The following is a 14,260-nucleotide window of genomic DNA, read 5'->3' as shown; positions in this document are numbered from 1 at the left end:
ATTCCTGTTGTTTCTTCAGCTGAATGTTGCAGAAAAATGGCGTAAAATGGAGCAACGAGATTCTTACAGATTTAACTGAAAATCTAACTTCATATAGGTAAAGCAGGATAGAAAATCCAGAACAAACATGTTTGAAAGTTTTTACTTGAAAGAGTTCGATCATGCTTGCTCTGGTCCTTTAGAACACATTGCCTACCTTTTCCCTGAAGCTCGTAACCCCTTTTCTTCTTAGAAACATGAAGCATTATTTATTTTATTTATTTTTCATAAAACGATAGTTACAGTAAGTGGGTCAACCATTTAAGAATAAATAGCAATCACAGACGATAAATAGCAATTTTTATTGATTCCTAAAGAATAAGCAACGTTAGGAGTCTGTCTCCAGCTCATTGATTATCATGAAGAAACACAAGCAGTAAAAACAGTTTGCCATATCAAGGGCAATAAATACCAGTTCACATGGCAATGAGAATTATCATACAGAAATTGGAAAACGGGTGGAAAGGATAGAAAATCCGAGTATTAATGGCTAGTCAGCCACTGTGCCTCCAAGTTGAATACAGAAGTCCATGTAGAAGACATGAAATTCACCTTTGGATTTCATCTTTATTATTCATGTAACACTGTTAATGACATCAAGGACATTTGAATTTACATTTTTTGTGTTTCAAACAAGTAGGTTTGGTTGGAAACCTTGATCAATTCACTTGGATATTTTTGCTGTAAGTTCTCTTACCAGCTTTGCAGCAACCATAGCAGTCATTCCATCAACAGTGTCTCGTTGTGGGTTAAATTCAACTAAATCTGCAGCTACAACATCAGCTTGGAGGTTATGGAGTATGTTGAGGACATCTCGGAAGGAGAGGCCTCCAGGTTCAATATGTGAAACTCCAGGTGCAAATGCTGGGTCAAGACAGTCTATGTCTACTGAAATGTAAACGCCCTTAACGCCTTCTCCAAGTTTCTGCACAGAGGAAAACAGAGAATCACGTTATAGCATTAATTCCATGAATTATCAATTGCCTGAAAATGGATTGCGTTGTTTGAAATTGAAGATTAATCATGTCAAGACTATGTGTGCAGCCAGAACAGGATTATTTTCAAGGATTCAACTTTCAACATTCAGGATAAGAAGAGAATGTCGGTAATAGACTTGGATATGTGTTTAAGTATGCAAATGTGTTTCCAGTTCTACAACATTCTATGGCCCTACTCAACTATATCAGCATTGCACAATTAAATGTTCTCATGGATATAGAGAGAGAGAGAGACCAAATTCTCTAACAGTTCACGATCTCTTGAGAAGGTACGCATTTCGTACTGCTCTACCCCAAATCTTTTCCCTTGCTCGCGTCCTTCATTTGTTATTGATCTTATACCAACCTTAAATCCAGCAAACAAAGAAAGTTTCATCACTACATCGAATGAATAGAAACTATAATCAAAGAAAATCTTTAAGAATTATGTCCAAAGGAAGAAGGCTTGGCAAATTAAAGCTTGGATAGAAGTTAATGTCAACTTCAAAATAAGTTCAAAAAGACCCTAGCTGTCTACATAAAACAGAAAACGAAGAACCCAGGAAGAAAATAATTTGAAAGGGTGACATGAGGCTGATAGTTCACATAAAACTTTTGGTCCAATATTTTATTCTTTCAAAACTGAAGATTCTTTGTTTTATTGGAAAGGCATGAAAAACCGATACTGATAGCACCCCCGGACACCTCTGATGCACCTTACTTGTTAAAAATGATAAGACAACTAAAAGAATGCAAAGATTGAAATAACTTTCATCATGTAGAAATGTGAAAGAAAGGTAGTAAAGGATCCAAGTCCCTCAGAAATTCTAAAATAGCAAGCTTTTTCACATCCTCGAATAAACTTTCAGTTATTAATAACTAGATATTATAAAAATTACTTGCAGAAGCCGCCGAGCATAACCACCCTCCATTATTCTTGCAAAAGAAGAAGCATGTGAATATTTATTTCCTTCAAAAGCATGATATATATCTGGATGAGCATCCAAATGAAGAATATCCACAGGTCCTCCGAGCTTCTCTGAGGCAGCTCTTACAACAGGGAAAGATATTGAGTGGTCGCCTCCCAAAACCAAGGGACGCAGTGGATACTGGATAACATGGGCATTATTAGCAATATTTTCAAACTCGAAAGAAAAAAGTTGAAAAGGAAAGGATACAATTAGTGTTATGAACAGATTACCATATGCATGTTATTTAGCTTCAAAAGATAACTGTAGACCTTGATTTACATGAAGACAGAGGCCAACTAACAGATTACTTAGAGAATTACATAGTAGACTGAATTAAAGATGCAGGTCCTCCCATATAGTATATACATTAATTGAGAAATAGACCAGCAATGTGAAACATAATCTGTTTATACGAGTGATTCAATCCTCAGGTTCAGAAAGCTGTCCTGTGAAACTTTGTCACCGTTCTCATTTTAATACATTTAGGCAACCATTTTGTAAATATTACTTGACTTTGAAAGATGCTCTCGAGGAAGCATTCTACAAATTTTTTCATGCATTAGAAGGCAATATCCAAATAATAGTATAAGAAGAAGTTTACTTCTTCCATTACTGACTTGACAGAGTCACTGATAATGTTCATCAATTTGTCATCATCTACCCCACAGTCTCGAAGTTCTTGTATAGGAACATCTCCAACATCAGTTAGCACCCGTGGATCATTTAATTCTTTCCCTGCATTTCATCAAAATTTAATTAACCGGAAATCTGAATTAAATCAACAACACAAAAAAACAGTATATCTGATATAAAGTTATTTTCTTAAAGGATCCAATATACAATTTTTTTAAAAAGAAGATACGATCATTTCAAAAAAAAAAAAAAAAGAAGATAAGATAGCCAAGAAATGTACCATCTTTCCTGCTAATGCAATATAAACAAATACTTCTTTACGCTCTCACCGAAGTTCAAGGAATCTGTCACCTTTTCTAATAAATTAGATATTTCTTTTCTTATCCTCTTTATATAATACAAAATTTAAAACAAGAATAATACAATCTCTAGCAACCTTATTTTCCCCATGATGATCCATAATTAAAAATATAGCATCTGACAATAACAATTGTATCACAACCTGGAGCACTGGTACCCACTTGTCATTTTTAGATAAGACAGACCTAAGATTATAAAGAGTGAAAACACAAGATAGAAAAGCTGCTTCAAAAAATTATAGTTTGACATAAGCACATAAACAGTGACTCCTCTCAGCAAGCGTGAGAGGCTGATATGTATTCTAGCAACTAGCTGAAACAGAAATGCATTAGCAGATGTAAATGAAGTTTAATGACTAATCATGCTAAGCAGTTACATCCAGCCCTTAAGAATCATGTCCATCAAAGGTTTCTACAACCAGCAAACATCTGCAACATGTTTCAATATAGTCAAAACTTACTCTTGTGACTACAAAGGATGTTACTACAAAGGAAGACTCAAATAAATGTTACCCAGAATATTGACAGCAATTTCTGTTCCATAGCGCAAAATGGATGAAACTATTACACATTTAATCAGGGTTTGCCCATATCATATCGAATACCACACCAAGACCTTTAAAATTCTGATTTGATACACCAATACATATCGTCTATCACATTGGGTACAACAGATAACAACAATTTATAAAAACCTGATTTCCAACTTTACCATTACAGTATTGACCACCTCAAAATCCAAAATACATATTACCTAAAGTGCGACATGTATCAGCAATGCCAGCAACACTCCATTTTTCATCATAGCATCAGAATTATGTGATAACTTCAATTCATTCGTAAACAGTTTTGGCAACAATTTACTAATAAGCACGAGTGAATTACAAAAAACATGCAGAAGAAGAAACTCCTTTTAGTTGGAAATCATTAAACAGTTGAATGCTACATGCAAGCGGAGGAAACAAGTTCTCACATTAGTGAAAAAAAAACAGGAAATGCTTTTTCATCATTTACATTCTAAAAATGAAACAGAGTAGCAGATCTCTAGGGAGGAGAGGTGTGAATCTCAGGGCTTTCAACAGCATACCTTCTTCTGTTGTGGAGTTCGTGCTACCACACCAGATGGCCTCCCTAATGCGAGGAGGAGCAAATGCAGGTCCTTGGAGATAAGAAGAATTATGACCCAGGGGAACGCCAAGAAGTGATGCAGATGCCACAGAACCTCCTAAAGCTCTTAAAAGCTCTCCCTGACAAAGAATAAACAGTAAACTTGAAATATAATCATAAATTGTCAACCAAGATGAAAGTGGAGCATAGTTAAGAATAAACTATGTTAACTTTGTTAAGTTGGGTCCAAGGCCCATCCCAAAATGACTAGCCAACTTAGGAAACCTCTTTCCGAATTAATACACTCAAGATCTTTGTACTCACTGATCCATGTGGGACTATTCCTTAACACTCCGCCTCACTTGTAGACCCTCTTTTGTCTACAAGTGGATATTTTAGGTGTAGGTCCTATTTTTGTGGCTCTACAAGTGGATAATTTTAGGTGTAGGCCCTCTTTTGTAGCTCTACAAGTTGATAGTTTTAGGTGTAGGCCCTCTTTTGTGGCCCTACAAGTGGATAGTTTAGGTGTAAGAACTTTTTTTGTGGCTCTACAAGTAGATAGTTTAGGTGTAGGCCCTCTTTTGTGGCTCTACAAGTGGATAGTTTAGGTGTAGGCCCACATATGAGTACCCACTCTGATGCCATGTTAAGTTAGGTCCAAAGCCCATCCCAAAATGACTTGCCAACTTAAGAAACCTTTTTCCCAATTAATATACTCAAGATCTTTGTACTCACTAATCGATGTGGGATTATTCCTTAACAAACTTATTCAATATTGGAACTGTGGTGCATCAGCCAACAGACCAGATATCCATACGCATGCATTTCATGTATTGCTGTACACATATACTAGTGCAGAAAGAGATCCTCAGATATTTATCATTGTTCATCTTGAATGAGGTCATTTTCAATGGCATATGCAAAACATTAAATTCTAGAGTTATTAAGTGAAGTATACTATTTCAGGCATTACAACCAAGAAACAGAGGGTTCTATTAAATGTCTGAATCATGCAGAATTCATGTAGTATTTGCTCAAGTTTGAAATATATCATCACACTTGAACAATCAACCTGGTTGAAGACAAGTATCTGGAAATGAACAGGGACACCAAGACATGGTGTAAAGAACAACTACACCAAAAGAGGAGCTATCTGATGTCATATATGGAGACAACATTGAGGAATACCTTAAGCTTTGCTCTCTCACGTATAAGGGTAAGGGAAGCATCTATAACACGCTTTTGCCCATTTTCTAGCAAAGCAGCAGGGACATTTGCAGTATTTAGTTTTTGCAAGTAGTGGACCCCCCTCCTAGCTATGATTGACATTTTGCTAAGTAGACTGCTCCACTTGTATTAAGTCTTGGATACTGCTTTGCCATACAAGCAAGGAAAAAAATTACAACAGTGGTTACTCTCCAGGCCACAGATTGAAAAGGTTGTGGAAGAATTCAGATAGAAGGTTCATCATATATTGGTATTACAAAAAAAATTGACTTAAAAAAATGATCCTAATGAGCTGATATGGTAGAAAATATTACAATTCTTGCATGAATATGGACAAAAAATATTTATAACAAAGGCTGGCCATGAACGTTACATTGGAAACAAGGACCTGAGTACAGAGTACGGGAACTCGTCGTAGGTCCCAGAATTACAGCCATCTGAATCCTACGAATGGGGGATAAGAAAATCACACTAACATGAAAATAAACATTTCCTAAACCTTGATGAACCAAAAGCTCTTTATCGAGACATGAACACAGAATTCTGCGTTGATTTTCATCCATCTAGTATTCGGCAGGGAAGCTTTTTCATCATTCACCAAGAGTTTCTACATGTCTTTACACAGAACAAATGGTACTCTTTCTCTCAGCAAACAACAGAATGTTTTTAACCGCCTGAAGATCAAACAGTGATCCTGCGTACTCAAAATATAGATTCGTAATACAAAATCATTTTAACCTTCACAGCTGTTCCTGTTTTCAGAAGTGGTACGGATTCCAGGCCAACAACAATTTTTAACCCGTCGTCACTTATTCCATTTGACCGTCTCCTTAACCACAAAAATCAAGTTCAATCAGAGAATGAAAGAACAGCATGATAGTAAAGCAACGGCCACTCAAAAAGGCAGGACGTGATATTCTACTACAAATCATAGAAAAAGACGCGTCTCTCACGAGACATACAAGTCGCAGGCACCAGGAGATCAAAATGAGAAAATGGAAACTAATCAACACTAGCAGGAGCTATGCACTATTTCAAGAAAGAAACACAAAAAATTTCACCCGAAAAATCACGCCCAATAGTAAATTGACATAAGGCACCAGAATTCATTAAACTGAAAGAGAGAGATAAACGTCGAGTTGCGTATCAACTTCAAAGTGAACAAAGAAGAGCGAAGACGCATTGATGGACCAAATAAGAAACAAATTTGTTTTATATGGAAATAGCTGTGATTGATCTTCCTACGTCACGGAGCAACGAACCACCGAAAAAGTGAACAAACCAGACGAATCCTTTAACAGGCAGATGATAAATTAATTTCTTTTTCGTGTCCTTTAACAGGCAGGAAGATTACGCAATTCAAGTAAGCCGCCGAAGGTTCGATTTCCCAGGAGTCCAGGGCCTGCGGAGGCCGCCAGTGATTCTCTATTCTTCCGAATCGAAGCATTGCAGGGTTGATGGGCTCTCCTAGAAATGGATCTAGAGTAAAGATTATTGGGCTTCTATGTAACATGTCCCGGAAATTGTCCAAATGACAATTTTATCTCACCACGATTTTTTTTTTTTTTGTCTATTTTTCTCCAATATGTAAAAAATCCTCTTCAACATAAAATTCTTTTAAATTGTCAATTAAACCAATGTTGTTAGAAGACTCAAGAATGATGGTTAAGTTGAACCCGAGTCAACTGGGTTTGACTATCGATTGACCTATTACTAATGTCGCAATTGAGTTTGACTATCGATTAACCTATTACCAATGTTTCATTTAAAACTTAGACACAAAAACCAACCTATCATGCCATTTTTAGTCACGTAAACTAAGTAACAATTTTTTGGAATAATAATGGTCAAATTCTTATTTTATTTTATTTTCTTTTCCATGGGGTTCGAAAGAGACCCTTAAGTGCTTTTCTTTTCAATTCCAATCAAGTTGCTTGGGAGAATTTTAGCAATTGGACTTTTATGTGATTTGAGATTTATTAGTCAAATTGAGAAGGTACAATTTCAATTGTGAGAAATTATCAGTCTTTAATACCCTACAGCTCTTCAAATGTCTTCCTGTCCATGTTAGACTTGTTTCCTTTGTAGAGAATGAGGAAATTTGAGCACAAGTTTAATGAGCTTAAGCATGATCATTGAGTTCTACCAAACCTCTGTTGATAACCTTTAGTTTTTTCATTAAAAGTGAGATGCAATTAACACAAGTTATGAGGTCTACATTCCATTAAAACTCCAAGAAAATTGGCCAAATGGTTAGTGCATCAAAATCTGAAATTTTCTCCTGAGATTAAAACTTTTGACTGGTAAGATATTAAGATCACTCAGGGATTTAATATCTTGAGAATTCAACAATGACTTGATCTTTAGGAGAGTGAGAAGAGAGTTCATTTGTCTAAAGATCTCTTTCTTCTTATTCAATGTGCAGAAGAGTTCTCTCTCCTTCATAAACACCTAATAAATGAGAAAGAAAAAAAATGAATAACTCACTGTGATTTAATTTTCTCCAAAGAAGCTTTATAAGTGAAATGAGTTGTCATAGTATTGATTTCAAATAAGAGGGAAGTGATCAATTGCACTTTTTTATTCTTTAGTAAGCAATAAATTTACTTCTTGGTCATGAAACTCTTTCTGGTAGAAAAGCAGCATTTCTCCTCTTTACAAAATAAACAATCTTGGTTACCCACCATGTCAGAACATGCATCAAGCTTCTGTTGTTAATAAACACTTAAGCAATTAAATTTTAGAACTATACTGTTTGTTGCCAAATGATCAATTCAAGATCCATTTGGTGAAGTGGATTGAGGCATTCCAACTTTATAAAAAAAGTGTGAGTGGGAACCTACCTGTTGAAAAGCCATATCATTATTTCTAATTGTATGAGGGTCAAACATGAACACTAAATAATGGTTGTAGAATCAATGGATTTAATAAATGAGAAACAATTTATAAAAAAATGAGATATGATGTGAGAGGAAATGGTAAAACAGATTCAACATGGGGTACCCACAAGATAGTCTCAAGCAATTTATTACTTCCAGCAATAAGATCCACCCCAGTAGGCCTGTCATGCCCTTTGTAGGGCTTAAGATGCACATATTCTATCTTGAAACTCTTCAGAAATGATGGCAATTCAATAAAGTCATGAGTTCTTCTGAGAGTTGGCTGTTTTAGTTTTTAGTAAAGTAGGTTATCAGCAGCAGAGGCCACCACCACCCACTCTCCATATCCTCATCAAAACGTCATCAAGTCTCAAGCTATTTGTTACTGCCTACACTTCCTCTGTAAGGGGTTACTTGACAACAGAAAGATGAGATAACCAGACCAGCTTTCAATTGAAAAGGAAAAAAAAAAAAAAAAAATTGATTGGCGTTTCTTGTATTCCCTTTTCTTGGGGCTTCCTGGTTTAACTTATTTTAACTAGGAGCTGGATAACAACCCAGAAAAGTTTTCTTCACCAACTTGAAAGAGGACTGACGCGTGATGACAAAATTCCAAATCAAAATCAATTGCTTTTCCTTTCCAGTCTTCGGCATTGAATCCCTGTTTTAATCTGGCCAAGCAAGGAACCCCACACATGCATAGTTCTAAAATTACACTGCTTAGAGAGTGACACATGAGGAGCAGATGATGTCAGGATGACGACCCTTTGACACCAGCATGACTCAGAGGCATTCCATCAAATGGTTGGAGTTGTTCTTCTGCATGTCTTCTGTTCGGAATAAGAAGAGCTCAAAGCTCAAATCTCAAATCTTTGAGACTCACCAGAGAATTCTCTACCTAACCAATGAAAACGTGACATATTACTGTTCCGCAGGCGGTAATCATGTCTCTGGATGACTTATGCTGCAAAGAAGCTAGACAGGGCAAATCGCTCAATTCTTGCACTCTCTTTGACATGGAATCACTCCTCTACTAAATTTCCGCTTTTAGTAGGTGATCTGAACTCCACTAGTATTAGTGTATGTCAATTATCATCTGTATGGTTTTTCCTTTTCTTTTCACATGAAAAGAGAGAGTCGGCAGACGACAAGCAGTCTGGTGAATAATAAAAAGATTTCAATTGTACCCCCAAACCTTCAAGATGTACACATTTAATCGGATCAGCTTTCTTATCTCTGAGCAGCAACAAGAAATGTTTGAAACTCTGTACCAGGTGGAACATCAAGGAGTAATTCATACTCAAATTTGACTTTCTGGGTCTTTCTTCTTTCTTCCTACTTTTTTTCACTGGAAAATCAAGGAGACCTCCTTTTTTACCCACATTCCGAGTAACAGTGGAATGATCAATGCTTAGAATGAGGCCTATTCAAGTCATCTTTTCTTCAATTTTCATTCTTTAAACACTCTTCCCATTCCTTTCTGCCAAATGATTTTGTTCTGGGCTCTGAAAGTCTGACCATTATGCCTTCCTTTAAAACTCCAACAGTAAATGGTGCTGCTTCTTTCAACATAACTGAAACCCGCGTGGGGAATACCCAGAAGCTAAAAATGCCTTTTTCTATTATTTTCGTAGACAAGTAGAAAGAGAGCTACTGCTTTTCTCATAATAAAGCCCTTACACACTTTTACTAATCAGCAGAGACGGACGAGGCATTTTTTATCAATAACGCCATGAGAGCCAAATGCAAAATATACAAGACGAGTTACAGGTGACTCAACTTTGCACCCAGAGCTCTCTTTCCATTTGGGGTCCACTGATCCACCTCAAGACATCAAGCAGAGAATCTTACCACAATCTAATCATGAATCAATCTGTCCATTGCGAGGTCCCCTCCTCCAGGTCCTTTTTCTTGCACATTCTAATCTAAACACAATATCCTTTCCCTTTCACCCTTACAGTGGCAATCTGAAGTTTCGTCTCCATCTGGGCTGAAGATTGTTACCTTACAAAGGTACACCACCTTTCTTATTTTAAGACGAATAATCAAGAGTAGATCAGGTTAGTACCTTACTGTTCAGCGTTCGTTCGTTCGTTAGAATTGATACTGTTTTTCAGATTGAATTATGAATGATATCGCAGCCACTGAATCCCAGTCTGTTTACCCACCCAATCCACCTCTTTTAGTTTAATCTAGTGAGCTTTTATGTTAAGCTAACCTGTGCGGTTGAAACATGACCTAAAACGCTCGTCGCCTCTGTACTTATTCGGAGAGAGAGAGAGAGAGAGAGAGAGAGGGATTTATTTAACCATTCTCAGCCTATGATTAAGGTCTCCATTGATGGTTAGGTGCGAGCACAACATCATGCAGAGTGCTTTGAATAATAAAAAGGACTTAAGCACTTTGTTCAAAACCAGAGGACCCCATTTGATTGTTGAGTCCATTAAGCTAACAAGTGCCGACAGTTTGCTTAAAACATCTTTCACCGGGATCATTTGACAAGTTGTTGGAGATCAATTGAGATTTTGACAAGTTCTTTCGCTAAACCTGTGATTACTTCCTCATCCGTCCCTGTTCTCTCGCTAATAGCTTTTGGCGGCAACACACACGAAGGATTACAGCTAAGAACGGTCATCAAAAACCCATTTCCCCTCACGAAATTTTCTTCTCTCCTGGGTGAATTTCAAACGGTCCTCCTCGTGTTCTTAAATTTCAAACTAGAAGCTGTATCGCATTTGGTGAAAAGGAGAGAGATTTTTACGAGTTTTTATCCCGTTGGAGATCTTCCAAGTAAGCTTGATGATTGGAGTATCTCCCACTCCAGGAAAGAACTAAATCTATTTACACGGCTCTTGGTTGGTTTAAGCCACCTATGCAACCATGGTTTCTTGTACTGAATCTATATCTAATTATGCGAAAGACAGCACTGAAGCATTTCTTACACGAAACTTAAGCTAAACACCGTAAGAATCTTGAATAATTCTTAAGGTTTAGCTGAGTGCATAATTAACTTAGAAGTTCATGTATTATTTGTCAAAAATTAGACACCCTAATTCAATACTAATAAGAGTAATAATAATTAAAAAAAAAAGAAAAAACAAGCACGAAAAACATAAGATTTATACAGTTTCACCTCAACATGAGACCAAGTCCTGTTTTCTGCTGCTACAGTAATTTAACTATGATGATGAAGTAATTTACAAAAAAAATCACACACACTTCAGTGTTTTTTCTCTAACCTCTCTTAGCCATAACTGATGATCTTCACAATGATAACCCTAACAACAACGCCCTCAAATATAAAGAGAAAACTAGGGCAACCGTAATACAAGTATAAAATCTCCAAATTATTCTTAATGAAATAGCAATCAATATATAGTGGACCTAGTGGGGGCTCTCTGCCCCCTTTCCAACCCCCATAGTGACCTTACTGCGAAAGTTGATTCGTGTACGAACTCAGTGTAAGGCTTACTTATGAAGAGAACTTGAGCTAGGTTTCAGATTCTGTACTTGTTGTTTCAGTTAAATGTACTAATAGTAAATCCTTTGCTTGCTCTTTCCTTCTATTTTACACAAAAAAAAAATACATTCTCTTGTCGGCTTCTCTTCAGATGCATCTCCGTTTCAAAATTTCTTGTTTTGGACCCTACTGCTCTTTGGACATTTCATTATCTCCACTGCCATCAGAATGCAAACATTCAGGAGGAGGCTTTCTTTGTGCAAAAGAAAAGGATAGTTTTAGAAGAAGGAACAGAAGGATACTTAAATACAGGAAAAAGTTGAAAGTACCAACTAAAAATGGAATTGCCAGCATTTTCTGTTTCAGTAGAATGAGATAAAGAAATTATGACTTCCTGGTCCCTTTTATCCATGAGGGAATGATCTGCCAACTTGAAAATCCAGAGAAAAAGGAGGAAAAAAAAAAATGATGCGGAAATTTGATTTGAACAGGAAAAGATCCAACCCCTTTTCTCAAACATCTGTACAAAGAAACTGTCTTGCATTGATTTCTTCATAACTTAATAAAATTTACAATTACAACAGCCTAATCACAAGAAGCACTGAGACATTTGAGCCTTGAAACTATAGTAACCTTTTTTTTCATTTTGCACGATTATTACAGATATTCATCTGCCTTTTTGCAAATTGAAAGACCGCCAGTATCAATATGGGTTCAGTTTTTGTTACTTCAAACTTAATCTTCTTCTTTTATTTTTCTTTGTTCTCTAACTGTATAAATGAAAGGAAAAATCTAAAATGAGACAAGGGATCGTTTAATAACAGACACCAAGTATTTCTTGTTATCAGACGTTCCCTTGTGGCATCACTTGTTAGAGTTTGTCTGAGGATTGTGCTGTATCCACACTTCCAAAAGCCAACTCTTCAATCCCAAGTGCCTGGTAGTCTAAGAGCCACTCACAGTTGTCTTCCCATGTTGTCACCCCGACACTGCTGTAGTCATTTTCAGCACTGGGAAACTTCCAGGAAGCATCCACCAAGGGAATCTCATCACCCCAGAGACTGCTCATCAATGGGTCTTCATCACTGTAACCCCCCTGGACTCGGAGCTCATTACTGGATGAATTTTCAGGTGGGCTTGAGTTTTCTTCTGAAGTGAGTTGGCTATCGGTTTCCATGGACTGGTACCCAAGTTGGTCGGATTCCGGTAAGACTGTAATTGTGGAGGATGAATCCTGAGTTGCTTGGAGGGGTTCATGAGTGATTGGGTCTATGCCCATCTTTGTCAGCTTCTTCTTGATATGGGTGTTCCAGTGATTCTTGATCTCGTTGTCCGTTCTTCCTGGCAACCTCGCAGCAATCTTGGACCATCTGCAGAATAAGAACAGCATTAGACAGACAGAAGAACCAAGGTAAGAAAATGGGAGGAGAAGCAAAGAGTGTGTTGGAGATGGACGAACCTATTGCCCAAGCGAGCGTGGAGATCTATAACCAATTGCTCCTCGTCTTCTGTAAGAAGGCCGCGCTTGAGGTCAGGGCGGAGGTAATTGGTCCAACGAAGGCGGCAACTCTTGCCACAGCGAAGGAGTCCGGCAAGTTTGGGTACAGCTCGCCAGCAACACTGGCCATTGGTAAGGATGAAATTGATGAGCTTCTTGTCCTCCTCGGCAGTCCAAGGCCCCTTCTTCACACCAAGCTTATCACAGCAAGGTTGCCTCCCCATCACTGGCAAAGCTCTAGCGTGTACCACACCTCCAAACAACGGAAAGCTCCTCCACCCACCTATAAATAAGAGCGACTTGATTCACAAGGGGAAGCCACGATTCCCGGGTCCATCAACTCAATGAAAGGAACATCGGAACTACAATTACCTGTTCCAATGTCCTTTTTTTTTTTTTTTTTTTTTTTTTTAATGAACTGTTCCAATGTCCTTTGCTCCTTATGATTGCGATGGTTGATGATGGGCGACCAACGACTTTGTTACCTGTAGGCAGCTCTGATTGTTACTGTTTTCCCACACTTTTCACTCCCAAATTGCACTCTTACTCAACCATCCCATCATCCTTATCGTCATCACCTCACCTCACTCTCACTTTTCCTTCTTCGTTTTTAAATTACTTCTTCCTTCTGCTGCTGCACTCGAATTGTATTATACATTCATATGCAGAAAACGATACCAGATTATGGTATCCACCATTGGCGGCACTTCAGAGTAAATTACTCAACACATAGTAGTGGCTCCAGATACCACCTGGGTGCTGGATTTACTTACTCCTAACAAAGGAATATATTCGCAAACCAAGCAAGAAACCCACTGGCATCCATGGACTGTGGACATCTTGTCTCTAATGACCTCTTTTTTCCTGTTCGTCATTTAATCGAACGGTTAGCAGGTTCACCCCAGAAATTTGTGGGTTTTTATTGTTTGATTTGTAAGAGACGAGAGTTGAGCCAAAGGTGAAGTAGTGGACGAAAGTTCCTGCCCCTTTCCTAAATCTATGGAAATCATAATATCTGATCCCGGCTAAAGCTTTCCAGACTAATCGTTTAAGCCACCGGGAGGAGAAGGGAGGCACAATCGGCACCATTAAATCAGATTGCTCTCATCC

The 14,260-nt window shown here is 37.6% G+C and overlaps 2 protein-coding genes across 7 annotated transcripts; both read right to left on the bottom strand.

The window, feature by feature from the left end:
- Positions 1-396: 396 nt before the first annotated feature.
- On the bottom strand, positions 397-6,640 carry LOC137948324 (arginase 1, mitochondrial-like). 6 transcript variants are annotated; one of them, XM_068794375.1, is made up of 7 exons: positions 5,687-6,640; positions 5,275-5,456; positions 4,067-4,226; positions 2,589-2,722; positions 1,916-2,125; positions 1,273-1,383; positions 397-964 (listed from the first exon to the last, which is right to left on the bottom strand). In XM_068794375.1, the coding sequence occupies exons 2-7, from the start codon at positions 5,413-5,415 to the stop codon at positions 704-706; spliced, it is 1,017 nt and encodes a 338-aa protein (XP_068650476.1). In that variant the 5' UTR covers positions 5,416-5,456; positions 5,687-6,640; the 3' UTR covers positions 397-703. The 6 variants fall into 6 exon arrangements, with proteins under 6 accessions (XP_068650476.1, XP_068650477.1, XP_068650479.1 ...); XM_068794376.1 differs by having other exon boundaries at positions 5,813-6,640; XM_068794378.1 differs by having other exon boundaries at positions 6,052-6,640.
- Positions 6,641-12,213: 5,573 nt separating this feature from the next.
- On the bottom strand, positions 12,214-13,857 carry LOC137947805 (MYB-like transcription factor ODO1). Its single transcript, XM_068793589.1, has 2 exons — positions 13,112-13,857; positions 12,214-13,022 (listed from the first exon to the last, which is right to left on the bottom strand). The coding sequence occupies exons 1-2, from the start codon at positions 13,372-13,374 to the stop codon at positions 12,524-12,526; spliced, it is 762 nt and encodes a 253-aa protein (XP_068649690.1). The 5' UTR covers positions 13,375-13,857; the 3' UTR covers positions 12,214-12,523.
- Between the last annotated feature and the right edge of the window lie 403 nt (positions 13,858-14,260).

This window comes from Aristolochia californica, unplaced genomic scaffold, assembly GCF_029961685.1.
Source record: "Aristolochia californica isolate CCGP_79_NKW_82.1479 unplaced genomic scaffold, dmAriCali1.0.hap1 SCAF_13, whole genome shotgun sequence".
NCBI lineage: Eukaryota > Viridiplantae > Streptophyta > Magnoliopsida > Piperales > Aristolochiaceae > Aristolochia > Aristolochia californica.
The sequence above is the reverse complement of the archived record's forward strand: the minus strand, read 5'-3'. Positions and strand labels throughout refer to the sequence as shown.

Excerpts from the sequence above, each read along its gene's own strand:
- LOC137947805 (XM_068793589.1), bottom strand. The coding sequence starts at position 13,374 with ATGGGGAGGCAACCTTGCTGTGATAAGCTTGGTGTGAAGAAGGGGCCT. Across the intron at positions 13,023-13,111 it reads CACGCTCGCTTGGGCAATAG|ATGGTCCAAGATTGCTGCGA; the intron begins GTTCGTCCATCT and ends CTTATTCTGCAG.
- LOC137948324 (XM_068794374.1), bottom strand. The coding sequence starts at position 5,415 with ATGTCAATCATAGCTAGGAGGGGGGTCCACTACTTGCAAAAACTAAAT. Across the intron at positions 4,227-5,274 it reads GTGAGAGAGCAAAGCTTAAG|GGAGAGCTTTTAAGAGCTTT; the intron begins GTATTCCTCAAT and ends ATTCTTTGTCAG. Across the intron at positions 2,723-4,066 it reads GAACTCCACAACAGAAGAAG|GGAAAGAATTAAATGATCCA; the intron begins GTATGCTGTTGA and ends GATGAAATGCAG.